Source organism: Tamandua tetradactyla, chromosome 8, assembly GCF_023851605.1.
Source record: "Tamandua tetradactyla isolate mTamTet1 chromosome 8, mTamTet1.pri, whole genome shotgun sequence".
Taxonomy (NCBI): Eukaryota; Metazoa; Chordata; class Mammalia; order Pilosa; family Myrmecophagidae; genus Tamandua; species Tamandua tetradactyla.
In genome coordinates this window covers 3,595,311-3,612,871 of record NC_135334.1, presented here as the reverse complement: position 1 = coordinate 3,612,871, position 17,561 = coordinate 3,595,311, and the positions used below count along the sequence as shown (strand labels likewise).

At 36.9% G+C, this 17,561-nt stretch overlaps 1 protein-coding gene across 1 annotated transcript in view; it reads right to left on the bottom strand.

Annotated features, from left to right (window-relative positions):
• Positions 1–17,561, bottom strand: part of OPCML (opioid binding protein/cell adhesion molecule like) — a 540,756-nt gene that overhangs the window by 115,903 nt on the left and 407,292 nt on the right. Inside the window, exon 3 of the mRNA XM_077112406.1 lies at positions 6,066–6,191. Within this exon, the coding sequence (XP_076968521.1) occupies positions 6,066–6,191 (126 nt within the window). The remainder of the gene's footprint in view (positions 1–6,065; positions 6,192–17,561) is intronic.

Genomic DNA, 17,561 nt, shown 5'->3' with positions numbered 1-17,561 from the left:
TACCTTCATAAAAACAACTCCTTTTTTTTTTTTTTTAAGAAAATGAGCCTGAAAAACAAAGTTACCTGGTTAAAAGGGGCTCCCAGGAACATGCCCTCCCAGAAAAGTGGCACTTGCTATGACAAATGACTTCGCCATCTATGCGTTTTGCTTCACGTGCACCATTTTAGACACCAAGCTAATCGATTGCCTAAGGTAAAAGATTCCCAAGAAGCCTGTGCAAAATAATTGGTTATACTTTCCTTACTAGCATTCTTGAATTTTCTATTCTAATTGGAAACAGATATTACTCTATTTTCTAAAGTACTCTAATGTGCTTCTTATAAAAAAAGATCTAATGATAAAAACTGATATTTTTTCTGCCTTCCTCCCACTTCTACCTTATAACCCAACTCCCTTTATAAACATTAACAGTTGGATGTATATAATTCCAGACATGTCTTATGTACATATAAACATGTAGATTTAGATATATGCATCTTTGTGACATAAACGTCATCCCGCACTTTATACTAGTCTGAAATCTGTTTTACCTTTGAAATAGCAACACATTGTGAACATCTTTCTAGATCAATGCATACAGACTTGCCCCATCTTTTCTAAGGGCTGGATAATATCCTACATTTGTGGCTATATTATAACCTCTATAGCATCAATATCCTTCACTCAATAAGGAAAATATTTTAACATTCTATTAATTTAATTCACTTGCTCCTTTTTTATTTAGTCTTAAGTAGTTATTAATTTCTAGATTTTTTCAATCAATATTTATTTGACCTAATAGTAAATTTTACACTTTTGCATGTTGTTTTTCACTATTTCTTCCTCCATGTAGGTTTTTTTCTTCTTTATCAGAGAACATCTATATTTTGACTCGAGATAAGCTCTCTGAGGCTTAGAAAGTATTAAAAGTCTATTATTTGGACCTAACATTTCAATGACTTTAATTTGGCACATAACTCTAAGTTCAAAATTACTTTTTCTCAGATTTTAACAATCACTTTTCCATTGTCTTCTTGCATCCAGGGTTGGTGATGAGAAGTCTGATGCCATTCTCATTTTCATTCTTTGTTGGCTATTCCCCTTATTTTTTTGCTTTCCCCCTGAAATGTCACAGGATTTCATGATTACCATTGGTGTCCTAAATTTATACCACCATTTGTCTAGGGGTGGGTACATAAGAATAGCCTGCGTGGCCCTCATGCCACTCTTTCATTCTGAGGAAACTTTGGTTATTCCCAATTTGGTTTGGCTTCTCTTCAGAATCTCTATCCGCTCCTTTTGGATAGAATAAACAAATGTGAATGTGTATATGTTGAAACACCTGGATTTATTCTTCATTTCTTTTAACTTTAATTTCACTCTATTGTCTCCTTTTCCCATAGAGATTTTATTCTTAGAAAACTCCTTGCCTGGATCTTCCAAGTCATCAATCCATTCTTCAGCTAAGTATATTCTCCTATTGTGCATAAGTATGGTTTGTTTTGGTTTGGTTTGACAATCACATTTTAAATGTAATTATTTCCCATTAGATCCCTTTTTTTTAAATAAGTTGCAAGTTTATTTAAGTTGATTTGGCTTCAAAGACCACTGTCTCCACAATCATTAAAACATCCCAGTTCTTTCTCTCCATCTTCACTAAATCACTGACACTGTTATTGTATCTTATTCCTGTGATACCATGTTCTTTTTTTGGTATTTTTTAAATTACTGTGTATATATTACATATATACATCATAAAATTTACCATTTCAACCATTTTTAAGTATTCATTTCAGTGATATTACATTTACAATGCTGTGCAACTGATTAGAAGGCTTTAATAAAAGTCCTTTGGTATCTCTGACAGCATCAACTACACATATTCTAAAATCTGTTTGCTTTATTTATCCTTTTTCAAAAATTGGAAGGGCTTCTATACGACCAATGCATTGCCTTTATGGTACTGGACTTACTCAAATATATGAGAATTCTTGATTTTGCAATCTTTTAAACTGATATTCTCTTAAAATGCCTGAGTAGTTTGTACAGAGGTCAAAATATGTTGCCTTGGTGTAGAGGTTGCCAGATTTAACAAAACAAAATACACAACACCAGTTAACTTTGAATTTCAGTTAACAACAATTTTTAGTATAACATACTCCATGCAACATTTGGTCACACATCCTATATGTATAGATGCATATTATACATATATATCATACTCTATCTGTTCTTAAGCTGAAATTAAAATTTAACTGGAAATTCTGTAGTTTACAGTACTAACTTTGGCAATGCTACTTTGGGGTGTATTCTAGCCTCTTTTACATGTGTGTAGAGGAAGAATGAGCAGGCTAATCTTCTGGGAGTGAGTGCTTTCTCTTTCTAAAATTCACCTGGAGAGCTCTCTGGTCTCTTTGACTGATATTCCTTCCTAGAGACTGACCCAGGAGCAAGGATAGGGTCTAGCTCCCCTACTGCAATATAATCAGTTGCCTCTAAGATTTGCACCCGAAACCAGAGGTACACTTGAGCTGGCTTCTACAGACTATAAGACCTGATTGCTATTTCCTCTTTCCAACTTTGTTCATTTATTTTTATTTTATTCATTTATTTTTGCATGGGCAGGCACCCGGAATCGAACCTGCGTCTCTGGCATGGCAGGAGAGAACTCTGCCACTGCGCTACAATCGCCCGCATTTTTGGCAACTTGAAAATAGCCGTGGGGGGAATATTTATACCATGGAAATTAGCAAATGCTACCAACATTCCTCCACCCTTGAAAATTTTGTTTTTTCAACTAGTTATCATTCCAGGTGCAAATTCTATTAATCTATTTTTAACTGTATTTTCCTTCATTTATACCTATAACCGTTTCTACTTCCAGAGATTTCTCATAGTTTCTTACCCATCAAAGCTTACCATTATTGTTCTCTTGTTTGATTATGGCTTTATTTATTCATTAAAATAGTCTGTAAATTCTAGGGAGTATTCTCAGTCTGTCATTTTAAATCATAATGTTAATACTTTTCTCAATCTTTAATATATCTTAATATATATAATCTCTTCCTCTAAATGTGAGCTTGTTTATTCTTTCTTACAACAAAAATCCATAAATATAAACAGTATCCTTCAAATATGATAAGCTAAATCCTCTAATGCAGCACTATTGTATTTTACAGGAAATGTGATTGCAACTTTTAGCTCTAATTCTCACATGCTGAACTAAGTACTAAATTGTTTTAAAATGTTTTTAAAGCTTGATTTTATTTGTTGCTCTTCTGAACCTTTAAAACAACTTCCTCCAGCCTCCTCCACCTCAAGTGAGAAGCAACGTCCTTCTAAAAATAAACGCAAGTAGCCACCTTGCAGATGCAAATTTTAAACTTTCAAAACCTCCAGGTTGCACTGCTTTTCCAACTTGACAAAAAATGCTTTGCGCTTAAATGTTTAAATGTCATTAAGACAGGAAAGTAAAAGACATACAGGAATGAGAGATAGCAATGTGAAGGCCAGGGTTAGGAGAAAGCAAAAGGCAACATGAAAGCAGAGCATATCTTGTGAGATTTAGAGAGGAGAGGGATAATTTAAATTTAGGCTATTCCAGGCTTCTCTGATGTTGAATTGCAATTACTACATTATATAAAAGGTTGAGAATTTCGATGAATCTTCTTTAGTTTAAGAAGGAAATTTTACTGGTGTACCATTATAAAGAATCACTGCAAAACATTTACACAAAGTCAAAATGTTTTTCAAAAATGTCTAGGCTTAAAGAACTATGTATTTAGGATCAAACAAGTACATTCTGGGATTTCCGATATTTGTAAAGACGTATGGCTTTACCAAACAAATACAATTTGTTCTCATGGTTAGACATATATTGAATACAGCATAAATCCAAAAAATCTCCAGACTTGGCAAAATCCCCATAGGGGCCTATGTTTTGGGGGCATAAAAAGTTGCTGTGTATTAAAATTGCACTTTGTGAAGTCCCTTATGTATATTCTAATATTGTTGTTAATATTACTTTATAATACTGACATTTTGGATTTCAATATCTGAGGTCTTTATACACATAATGCTAAGCTGAAATAAGTGTTCTTAGTTTGCATGGAGGAAAAAATTGCATGATGCTCCCAGTAATAAATCCAGTCTCTCATTGATATTCCAAATTAAGGAATGAATTCCAGGTCATCGTCTTTTTCAGCCCTTCCTCTCTATTTTTATAATTTTATTGAGGTTCCTTTTGCATGCAATATAATGCACACGTTTTTAGGTAGTATTTGATTAGTTTTGACTAATTTAAATGCCAACCATTCTCACCACCTCCAAAAGTTCCCTTGTGCCCCACAGATATTTTCCCTAAATAGCCACTGGCTTGCTTCCAGTCACTATAGATTAGATGTGCCTGCTCTAGAATTCCATATAACTGAAATCATACATTATGCATTTCTTGTGTAACTAGTTTCTTTTTCTAAGTATAATGTTTTTGAGATTCAACCATTTTGTTATGTGTATCAGTAATGTGTTCCTTGTACTTGCTGAATAGTCATCTGTTGTCAAATATACCACAATGTATGTCTTCACCTGTTGACAGATATGTGGGTATTTAAGTTTTGGGTTATTAAGAATAAAGCTGCTATGAATTTCATGTACAATGCATATTTGTGGACATATGCTTTCATCTGTCTTGTGTTAATACCTAGGAGAGGGATTGTGGGGGTCATATTTTAAGGGTATGTTTTTTATACAGCAATAACAGACAGGTTTCTATAGTACTGATGCTGTTTTAACTTCCTGACATTAAAGTATGAGAGATTCAGTTGTTCTGTATCCCGATTAACATCAATGTCATCAGTCTTTTTAATCTTAGCCCTGTTAGTGGTTGTGCAGTGAAATCTCATTGCGGTTTAATTTTCTTTTTTCTGATAAACAAAGATCTTAGGCATCTTTTCATGTGCTTATTTTCCATTCACATACTTTTGTGAATTATCTGCTCAAATCTTTTGTTCATTCTAAAGTGGGTTATTTGTCTTATAATTAGGTTGAAAGAAATCTTTATATATCCTAGATATAAATTCTTTGTCTGATATGTGTATGGCAAATGTTATCACCCAATCCGTGGCTTGACTACTTTTCATCTGTTTTTAATGATGTTTTTAATTTTGATAAGGCTCAGTTTATCTTTTTTATGGTTATAGATTTATGTATCCTAAGAAACCTTGATTACCTCAAGATTACCAAGCTTTTCTCCTATATTTTCGTTTACATCTATATTATTTTTACATCACACACAGGCACACTCCAATCATCTTCCTATTCACTGGATTTTGTGTTAGGATTTCCAATTGTCTGGAGAAGCAGTAGTTCTACTACACTTCCTACAATTAGTCACAGAGTCTAATAACCATGTAAATATATCAAATGGCTCTGTGCTCATATATTCAAGCTCAGCTGGGAACAGTTTTATAGTTTCAAGGAGGCAAGGCCCACAGTCATTTGGGTTCGCTTCCTATTAACTGGCAGCTGATCCTAACCACTGTTTTAATGCCAGCCCAAGTATTCCCAGCCCAGTTATGTTCAGGTACACTTAATCGTTTCTGTCATCCTTCTTCTACGCAGGGTGAACTATTTATGCACAGATCAAACAGGTGTGGCTCTGGGTTAAAGTCCAAAAGGTGCTAAAGCAAGGAGATATTTTATCTCCCAGATGAACAGTAGTTCCAAAATTCTCAGTGGACCTGCCGGCATCCTACTATTCTGCTTCAAGAAAAGTCAAACCACTCATCTTTCCCCGTGAGAATTTATTATCTTCCCTGGAAGGTATCCTATGGTACCTCTGCTCTTAACAACTGGAAAGCAAACATGTTCTGAGGTCACACAAATGACAAAAATAATTCAATAAATGTTCTCTATAAATTCTTTAGGAATGGGACACCTTGTTACGATGGACATGACCCCTTTGATGTTACGTTACCATATTACAAGTTTAATACCTTTTCTTTGATAGCTGAAATTTTCTTGCATTTGAGAACCAAATCGTTAACATCTTAACTCTGGAAATGCCCACCAGGTAAGGGCCTTACCTTTGAGCGACAGGTGCCTCCACGTCACCGTTGGCTCTGGCCTGCCAATCGCGAGGCACAGGAGAGTCACACTGCTTCCCTCGTTCACCGTTATGTCCGAGGAGATATTCATGATCTGGGGGGGAACTGTAAGAAACAGAGGGCAGAAGAAATAACTAAGAATGACTCTTCACACTGAAAAGGAGATTTACACCTGTACATTCCCATCCAGCATGTTTTAGGATGAATATTATTCTCAAAAATAATTTCCAAGTCTCCTGATATGTTGAGATTTTAGACATTGACAACAGTTTTTATGGTGCCGCCCAGTAGAAGAAATCATGTATCATGTCTGGTTGTAGCTGGGAGCAGATGGGGGTGGGGGTGAGGAGAAAGCAGAGGAACTGACAACAGCATCTTCAGGTTTCACTGTTTACTGATTGGAAGGCAAAGCCAAGTCTTCGATGATTTCCCACCTACCCCCAAATTCCTTTCATTTAACGGAATGAAAAGCTTATGCAGACAACCAAGAGGTTCTCCCATTTTAGGCCCTTTTCCAAAAACTCACTCTAAAAGCCAATCACACTGAGTTAGTTAGCATTCCCTGAACATTCCAGTTCCTCTAGAATTCCTTGATTCACACCAGTTGTTTCATCCTGCGATGCACTCATTATTTTTACATGAAAATTCCTAATCATCCTTAAAAAATATCCTTTAAGACTCAGCAAAATCTTCTCTGACTACCCTGATAAGCGTTAGTTGCTTTCTCCTGTCAGCCTCACCAGCAATGCATTTGTGAACCTGCTACTGTGACTGTAAGATGATATTATAAAATGTTTTTTGAATAGCATCAATCCTGGTCGTTAAGAGCAGGGCTCTGAGCCAGATTTGAAACTTAGCTCAACTCTTCACCTGTTGCTTTTCTTCTCTGAGCTTTGCTTACCTCATCTGTGAAATGCAAATTACAACAGTAGCTAAATTCACTCTGTTGTGAGATTAAAATTAAATAATGCAAATAAGGGCTTAGCAAAGTGCATTATCTAAAGTAAGCACACAATAAGTGTTAGCTACTAACATGACGATGATGATGATGACAATGATAAGAGTAAGGATAACATCTTTCCCATTAGACCACTTCTCTCAACAGCTGGAGCCATGTCCATTTAACTTTAACTCTGTAAAGGGTATCAAGAGATCTGGTCTTACTGTCTACCTTGTCCCACCTCCAGGCCCTGATTTTCAATGAATTGAAACTCAGTATTGGAAAATGCCTAGAGTGCTCTTCAATTTTTAACTTCTCATTGTCACTGCTCTAGTTTATTTTCTCACCAATTTTCACATGGACAACTGCAATAGCCTCCCATCTGGCCTCTTTCCAATGTTGGCTCTCTCCAACATATCCACTAACATGTGGCCAGAGTGACCTTCCTGGGAGATAATCTAATGAAGCGACTCCCCTACTTGCTTTCTCAGCACCCCTTGGCCTAGCAGGTTTGCATAACCCAAGCACTCAGCAAGTTCAACCCCAAGCCCACTGATGAGCCTCCTTTCCAGGCACGCTGCCCACTGACAGCACACCATGAACCAGGAACCACTGTGCCATCAGAGCATCAGCATTTCCAGAGCTTTACTTTTCCTCCCTCTTCTCTTCATTCCTCACCTGAAAACACACAACTCAACCATCTTCCATGGAGTTGTCCTATGCCGTCTCTGCTTTGCTCAGCACTTTTCCTTAACTCTCCCTCAATCCCCAAAGTAGAAACAACCATCTCTCTTGCAACAATTTGTCCAAACCTCCCTCAGTGAGTGAACAAGGCAGTTGTATTACACAGTTGACTGTTTGGTGCCTGGGTCTACCTAGAGTGAGTTTCTTGAGGATAAAAATGTAATAGTGTATCTCCTCAGTGTTGGGCACAGGGGCTGGCCAAGTCTTGCTGCGTCCTCTTTGGAAGATCCAATGAACAGACGGAACAACTCCAAAAAATAAGAGAGGTGAACATTTCTCAAATAGAAGATTTCAGATACCTAAAGCTTCCTTCCCAATTTTCTGTCAGATGCTCAAGATAAAAGTGAGGATAACAACGAGAGGTAGTGCAAGTCCCAGAGTCATTCTGATTTATTCCTACTGCCTGTTTAATAATTAATTATTAATTACCAAACAGGAAGAACTAAGTAGACTCCCAAACACCCTGAGCCAGTGGCAAAGGAAAATTATGGCTGATACTTGATTCCAACGATATACAGCCTGGAGTTTTATGCTGCTGAGACCTGAGAGGTAACTCTTTTCAAGGAGAAGCCATAAGTAATAAGCAAAACATTTGAGCTCTTAGGGGAATCCATATTAGAAAATAAATAAAAACTTCCTCGCTTATAAATCTGTCATATTTTGGATTATTTCTGCATTAGGCTTTGGCTGAAATCTCACTGCACATATTTTACCCAAATACACAATGGGAAAAATACTGTGTACATTCTAACTGCACTGCATTCTCTTGAGAAAAGCGTTCTACTTGCTTTTCAGTATTTCCTAACTGGGAAATGCTGAAAAAACAGGTCTTGGGCTTAGAAATGACAATACAAGTATATACATATATATTTCATTTTTGTAAAGCAAAAACTTCCGTGCACCTTCCAAAATATTCTAAAAATTTCGTCTTCATTAAATGGATATGTTGAGCACTCTGTCATTCTCCTTATGCAAACCCTAGAGCCCCACTAGTAGCAATAATAAGTTAGACACAGCTTGAGGAGGCAGTCAGGGTAGTCTGGGAAGAATTAACTCACAGAGGCAATGATGTCTTCCATCCATGCCATGCTTCTCTCAACACAATCCTTTAACTCAGAGACATTTTTTTTCACAGAAGTATGTTTCCTCTGACAGCTTGAGGAGTGCTGGATTAAGGGATATTTGTAAAATCCCATGGAAAGCATGCTCTCTTCATTTCCCAGATGTTCAGCCACTGCTACCCATTGGGAGAGAGATGCCTGCAGTTAAATCCCAAAGGTTAATGCAGACATTCCCTACAAAACCCAGGCAGTACTTTCTGCTACCTTCTGCAAGTTTAGAGTTTTGTGTCGTTTTCTCACAGGAGGAAAGATAAGTAACGTTTCAAGGGTGTAGGTAGTCAAAAAGAAAAGCAGTGCAGAGAATGTACTGGGGGAATAAGAAGGTTCCTTCTGTTGTCAGTTGCAATATCCTTAGAGACTAACATTCATATGTAATTCATTGTTTTCCAATGGCTTTCATGTAAGCTTTATCATGTGCTTCTCAGAAATTAAAAGATAAATAGAACACATATTTGCGTGATTATAAATGAAGACACTGAGGTATAGGTAGGGTTAAGTAGATTGCCTAAAGCTGCAGGGTTAGTGAATGGCAGAACACTTACTGTTACATGATGCTACCTCTTCCTTTAACCTCCTACCAATGCCCCATACACACTAGTTTTATACGAAGTCTTTGCATATTTCGTTTCCTGGGCTTCAAACATCTTCCCAGGACAGGGTCCCTTACACAAGACTTGGCACAATGGACGGAAACCATCTTATTCAATCCTCCTCCCCAGCATGCTGCAAGCTCCTTAAAAGCACATTGTCATGGGAGATACACAATGCCATGCACATTGTCAAGGCAGATACTCAATACTTTTCATCTTAAATCTGAACTGAAGTCAGCATTGCGTTCGTAATCCTTCATTCATTTCCATTATAATTTTTGAAGATAGGACCCCTTGGGAATGACCAGAAAATCCGTATTTTGACAGGAAACAATAGTTAAATTTGCAGACAAGTGTCTGTGTCAATAAATATATGAGCAAACACACAAAATGTGTAACAATCTTACCCCAAGTACTTAGATTACAACCACAGCCTCTAGCTAAGGGATGACAAACTGCAGTGTTTTCAATCATGTCTGCAGACGCTGGTGATCACACCTTACTGTTAGTTCACACACCTGGTTTTCTTTTAATTAATGGAGGAATGTAACATCAGGGCCTTTACATAGATGGTGAAGATTGTTCAGTGAACAGCTACAATGACTGTACATCTATCTATCTATCTGTCTGTCTGTCTGTCTAGCTATCTATCCATTCATCCATTCATCCATCTATTTTTCTATCTATTTATCCATTCATCCACTGACTCACCCATCTATCTACCAATCTATTCACCCACATATGTATGTATGTATTTATGTATCTGTCTATCTTCTATCTACCAAGAGACAAAGAGAGAAAAAGATATACCAGTTTGTAATCAACTATCTTGAGGAAGAGGTAGATTTTCTAATTACCACAGAGGTGCCTTTGGACTCTGGGTTTCAGGAAATATTTACCCATATTCTCTTTATCCTCAGGATGGCCACCTGCTCTTGGTTATCCTCAATGTGTCTTGAATCTGGCCTTCCCTCGTCAACCCCGCTGCTTTTAACTTTGTTGGGAATTTCCTCCTGTCATGCTTGGGATATCACAAAGGTTTCTGCATTTCTCAGTCTGCTGCCACCTTCCGATTCAAATCCCATAGTCCTGTCGCAGTTATCTTTAAAAGCCTTGCTTCTGCCTAAACCTCCCCTACCCCAAACCTGCCCTTTGTTAAGACTAAAGTGCTCAGATGTCAAGCAGTCTTTACCAGACTGTCCACTTTCTGGCCACAGCCTAGTCCCTCTCTAACCAGCAGCCCCAGGTTTATCTCTGGGGTGCATCGTACTCTTGTCTCTGTGCCTTTATACATACTTCTCTTCTTCCCTCTTCCTGGAAGGCACTTCCCCACTTCTGTGCCATATGAACCACTCATCCTTCAACACTCTGCTCACATATGAGCTTCTTTATGTTGTCTTGGTTGCTGTCCCGTCTGTTCCCAAGGCATTCTTGTTTATGTCTTTATTGTAACATTTATCTTTGCCACTGAGCTATTCCATGGAAGGGATCCTGTTATATTTATCCTGTTATATTTATATTTATCCACAACACAATACCTGGCATGTAGTGACACCCATCCCCCCAGGTATAATGTATAAATGCATAGGGTAATTTTTCCTTTTTTTTTTTTTACATGGACAGGCACCAGGAAACAAACCTGGGTCTCCGGCATGGCAGGCGAGAACTCTGCCTGCAGAGCCACCATGATCAGCCCAGTGTATAGGGTTTTAATTGAGTGCCTTATCACTTGCCACGTATTTCACATCCTAGAGATTTTGCTATGCCCTTTCCCATTTCCCTAACACTCTCCACTCTGTTCATTTACATAATTTATCCTTCTGGGCTCAGTTTTAATGTTGCTTCCTCAAGAGAAGTCCTTGCTAATGAAACCCCAGTCCCTGCATATCTAATTCAGGTCCTCTTGTTACAATCTCTCCTCAACTTTTAAATTCTCCTTGATGACACTTACATGGATTTTTGCTTTTATATTTGTGTGTATGGTTATTTGTTTAATGTCTCTGACTCACTAAATTATAGGCTCTATAAACCACTATAACCCCGGTCCTCAGAACCTTTGGTACATAATAGGTGCTTAATAAAAATACACTGAATGAATAATGGTTCACTATATATTCTGCACTGTATAAATTACTTTGTGCTTGTACATGAGCGTACTTGAGCTAGAAAAGGCTTTTCTAAAAGTGAAAAGTTTCCCTCTGTGCAAAGTTAATTGGAGATCGAAGTATGTACTTCTAGACATATCAGCACCACCCTGCCGAAAGCTGATACGATATGGCGGAGACAGCATATGAAGGGCCGTGTACCATGGCATGGGTCCTTGAGCCCAAGAGACCTGTGTGACCTTGGACTATTTCACTTAACTTCTCTGAGCCTTGGTTCCTCATCTGTAAGATGAGGATGATAAAAAATTATCTTTCTAATTTGTTAAAAGGATTAAACGGAAATGTATGAAGATTCTTGGAGAAGGGCCTGGCAATAAGTAAGTGATTAATGAAAGTTAGTTGTCCTTTGTTTTTATGCACTCATTATTGATATTATTCATACTATTTGGAATCAGATAAATGGCATAGTCTGGGCCATACTGCTCATTTTCTAAAGCTCAGTTCCTTCAATTTTTAAAACAGGGTTTACAGATGAAGACTGCCTTGGAGAACTGGGAAGAATTCAGTATATATGCATATGCGCATACACATATCTATACGTAAGCACACATAGAGAAAGAGTGCAATCAGAGTAAAAAGTATATATTCAATAAGCAATTGTCAGGCTTTTTTCCTGTTAAGCTGAACTATTAGGTCTGAGGAAATGCATGGGGCAAATCCTCCACATGTCTATAAAGAAACTGTCTCTCCCTTACCTATTTGTCTGTAGAAAGAACAGGGCCCAGGGTTTCAGCTCCACACCCTACTTGGCAGGACCCACACTTCAGGTGAGAGAATAGAAGCACAACTGGAATGTGGTCCTTCGTTCTCCCAAAGCCAGGCAGTCAGCGTCCTTCACAATGTACTGAGACTTCACATGCAGCAACCTAGTTTCGCCTTCATTGCTCACCCTCTACCACTTGAATGCCTTACATCAAGACTCATTCTCTACCTCTGTGAAGCAAAGTTCATACACCGACTGGTAGAGGTTAGTGAAGACATGATGCCACTCCAGGCTCAATGCATGGCACAGAGCAGGTGCTCAGTGAATACCAGGCCCTCTGTCTAGTTTTGATTACCCCTTTCTCTAGCACCTAGAGTTTCCCAACCAGAAAGGACTTCCTGAGGAGGTTTTTATGTTTTTTATTTTATTTTTAATTGCAAATAAGTGGGTTTGCATCAGAACAGGAAGTCACATTATTAAAAAGTTCCCAGTTGCCAAGATTGGGAGTGATGACTGCACCCAACTCAGAGTCACCTCCAGTCACACACCCTGGTTTGCTTTCTGTTCTCCAGCATCCTGCATGCACAGGGGCCTGCCCTCCAAGGATATTGCTGCTCCATGAGTCATTTCAAGGTCAAGGATTTTATCCATCAGGACTCTGCCCTCTCCCTCTTCAGTCATGGCATTTGACAATCTCACTTTAAGAGTTTTATTTAAGGCTACATGGCACATTAAAAGTAAACAAATAAATGGAATAAGAGCTTGTGATTTGGAGGCATAGAAGCCAAAGTCTGAATATCATTACTTTTTCAATGACTTCCTAAATATGTGATTTTGAAAAAATACTCGATCCCATTAAGCTCAGTTTCCTCTACTGTAAAATTGGCATAACATCTCCTTTACAAGAATGCTATGAAGATGAGAGATAATGATTTTAAAGTGCCTTCTATAGATATTATTATTTATTTCTTTTTTTAATTATTATTCCTAGGAAAGAACAACATACCAAGAAACCATTATGAAGTTTAATGTAAATATGAAATGCTTTTTATTGTATCTTAAATACTCAAAGCTAGTTTATAAATATAGCACAGTACATACATTTAGGAACTCAATGTTTTAGTCCTCTAGAGTTGCCTTTTAGGATTTTGATAGGAAAGATTATTTCCTAAACCAGAGGCAAGAGTAATTCGGGAATTGTGGTTGGCATACAGGGCCAGGCCAGGCATTATTTTGCATACTGAAATAGCACAGTATGGTGCAAAAAGCATCAGGAGAGGTCAGTTTTCATCTTGACTCTTCCATACTTGTGTGAACTTTTACAAATCACTTAATCCTGCTGGAATAGGTCTGTATGTGAGTGTTTCTGTGTGGTGCTTTTGTTATTGTTTGTTTGGGTTAGTTTTAGAATGAAGGAGTTGGATTGTGAATTCTCAGGTTCCTCTTGGTGTAAAATTCTATGAGTTGATGATTTTCTAGCAACACTGTGAGCTTTGTCCATAAAGGGGCTACTCTTGGAAACAAGGGCGATAACCTTGCAACCAACCAAAACATAGCTAATGTTTAATACTTTAAGCCTAGCATTAAATGCTGTATTGCATTATTTCTTTTAATCCTCAACATATCCCCAGGACATATTCATTATTAAAAAATAGCATAAAGATAGACTTATACATCAATGATAGAGAATTGAGAAGGCAGAAATATATTCATACATTTACATTCAATTGATTTTCTGCAAGAGTGCCAAGACAATTGGGGATAGAATAATCTTTTCAACAAATGGTGCCAGGACACCTAGATATTCATACAAATTAACTTAAAATGTGTCAAAATTAACTCAAAATGTAAGCACTAAGACTTTCAATAAAATATAGTGATGAGTTATGGAGACTTTGGATTAGGCAATGTTTTCTTAGATAAGGCATCAAAAGCTTAAACAACAAAACCGAAATAAAGTGGACTTCATCAAAATTAAAGATTTTTGTGCTTCAAAAGACATTATTAACAAACTGAAAAACACAAGTCATAGAATAAAGGAAAATATTCACAAATAATATACCTGATAAAGGACCAGAATCCAAAATATATAAAAATTCTTATATGTCACACTCAAAAAAAGAAAGCCTAATTTAAAAATAGATGAATTATTTGATGAAATGTTTTTTAGACATTTCTCCAAAGAAGACAAACAAACGGCTAATACGCACATGAAAAAGGTGTTCAACTTCTTTTTCATTAGGAAAATGCTAATCAAAACCACGTGCATTTTTGGCGCGAATATAAAATGGTTTAGCTGCTGTGGAGCTATAGAATTACCATGTGACCCATTAATCCCACTTCTAGATACATGCCCTATAAGAATTGAAAGCAGGACTCAAAAAGATATTTTCACACCAATGTTCATAGTGGTACTATTCACAGTTGCCAAAAGATGAGAGTAATCCAAGTGTCAGTAAATGAATAAATAAAATACGGTATACACACACAATGGAATGTTATTCAAATATAAAAAGGAATGGAATTCTGATACATGCAACCACATGGATAAACCTTGACGACTTCATGCTTAGTGAAATAAGCCAGACTCCAAAGGACGATCATTTTATGATTTTGCTGATATGAAATAATTACAATAAGCCAATTCATAGAGTCAGAAACTAGAACATAGATTACCAGGGGCTGGATTGCAGGTTAGAGAATGGGGAATTGATGTTTAAATTGTACAGAGTTTCTATTTGGGTTGATGAAAAAATTTTGGTAATGATGGTGGTGATGATAGCACAACATTGTGAAAATAATTAACAGCTCTGAATTATGCATTTTAAAATGGTACAAAGGGGAACTTTTAGGTTGTACATATGCTACTAGAATAAACATTTAAAAAATCAAACATAGGACCATATAAGACAAATTGTATCCTATGGTAAATTGTAGATTATACTGACTATTACAACTATAAAAATGTTCTTTCATGGATGATAGCAAATGTGCCATACTAATGTAAAGAGTGAATAATAGGGTGGTATATGGGAACTCTGTACTTATGCATGATTTTTTCAGTAAATCTAAAACTTCTCTAATTAAAAAAAGGAGAGTGAAAAAACTCAATGAGATACCACCTTACAATGACTGGGATGAATACAGTTTTAAAAGATGGAAAATAAGTGGTTGCAAGGATGTGGAGAAAATGGAAACTTCACCCATTGCTGATAGCATTGTAAAATGGTACAGCTACTTTGGAGAACAATCTGACAATTCCTTAAAGGTTAAACATAGAGATACCATATGACCTAGTGATTTAACTCAAAAGAAATGAAAATATATGTTCAAATAAAAACTTGTACATGAATGTTTTTAAGCAGCATTATTCATAATAGACAAAAGTGGGAACAACCTAAATGCACATCAACAGAAAAATGGATAAACAAAACATAGTATATCCATACAATGAAATATTATTCAGCCATGAAAAGGAATGAAGCTGATGCATGTTCCAACATAATGTACCTTGAAGATAATGTCCAAAGTGAAAGAAGCTCGACACAGAATGTTGTATTTTTCCATTAACATGAAATGTTAATAGGCAAATCCATAGAGACCAAAAATAAATTAGCAGTAACAAGGAGCTGGTAGGGGGAAGGGGTGGGGAGTGACTGTTAACAGACTTGACATTTTTGGGGGAGGGATAATGAAAATGTTCTAAAATTAAACAGTGGTGATAACTATACAGCTTTGTGAATCCACTGAACTACTTCTAAAGGATGATTTTTATTGTATATAAATTATATCTCAATAAACTTATAAAAATCAACCATAGTCCACACCTTTTTAGGAGGTAAAACCAGCATTTCTTGTGCTATAGGGAAAAGAGTCAACTCAACACATGTGGGTTCTCAGAAATTATCATTTTCACTTATCAAAATTTTATTGCATAATGCTGAACTTTGCCTGCTTAACTGTCCATCATTCATTACTTGTCTACTGTTTTCCCTTCTCTTTCTAAGATTGTACTTGCTACTCCAACCATATCAACCTCTTTAGACAGTTTGGTGGTTCCTCAGAAAGTTAATTATAGAATTACCATATGATCTGGCAATCCCACTTCTAGGTATATATCCTAAAGAATTGAAAGCAGGGACTCAAACAGATATTTTCATAACAATGTTCATAGTGGTACTATTCACAATTGCCAAAATATGGGAGCAATCCAAATGTCCATCAACCAGTAATGAGTAAATAAAGCATGGTATACACATATGATGGAATAGTATTCAGGTATAAAAATGAACTCTGCACATGTGCTCTACTCCCTATTCATCTGTCTGCTCAAATCTTGTCCTCACTTAAAAACTGATATTGAGGGCAATAAAAATATATAATACCCTATCTCCATCAGCTCTTCTCATTCCAGAGATGGATACAATTCTGTGCTCCATGGAAACCTATGCATAATGATATAATAAATTCTTTCCAATATATTTATTGAGTAATTGCTATGTGCTAGACATTAGACTATAGAACAGACAAGGCCCCTGTTTTATGTAAACTATGGAGCTGAGTATTAGATGAGAAAATTGACATTGATAAATAATCTCATTAATTAATGTGTGTTTATCCCTCTGCATTTACTATAAAGTGACCAGGATCTATGATAGACTATTATACGGGATCTGTCCTTATCGGTGGATTTGGACGATGGGTTTGTTCCAGGAGGAAGGGTCAGAAAATGCAAAGGCTCTGTAGATATAAGGAGTATGGATAGTTTAGGAGATTGTGGCTGAGTGTGAAATCATAGAAATTAAGGCTGGAAATGCAGATGGGGATCAGAAATTACAAATTCTTGGATGAAACACTAAGGTTTTAGATCTTTTTTGTAAGAACTATGACAGGGGCATTAAAACATCTAAAGATGGTAATGATGTTGCTAGTCATGGTGATGGGGGTGGTAATGACAATGGTTGTGATGATGATGATGATGACAATGATGGCAGTGATGGTGATGGTGATGGTGGTGATGTTGATGGTCATGGTGATGGGGGTGGTAATGACAATGGTTGTGGTGATGATCATGATGATAATGATGGCGGTGATGGTGATAGTGATGATGGTGATGTTGATGGTCATGGTGATGGGGGTGGTAATGACAATGGTTGTGGTGATGATCATGATGATAATGATGGTGGTGATGGTGATGGTGATGATGGTGATG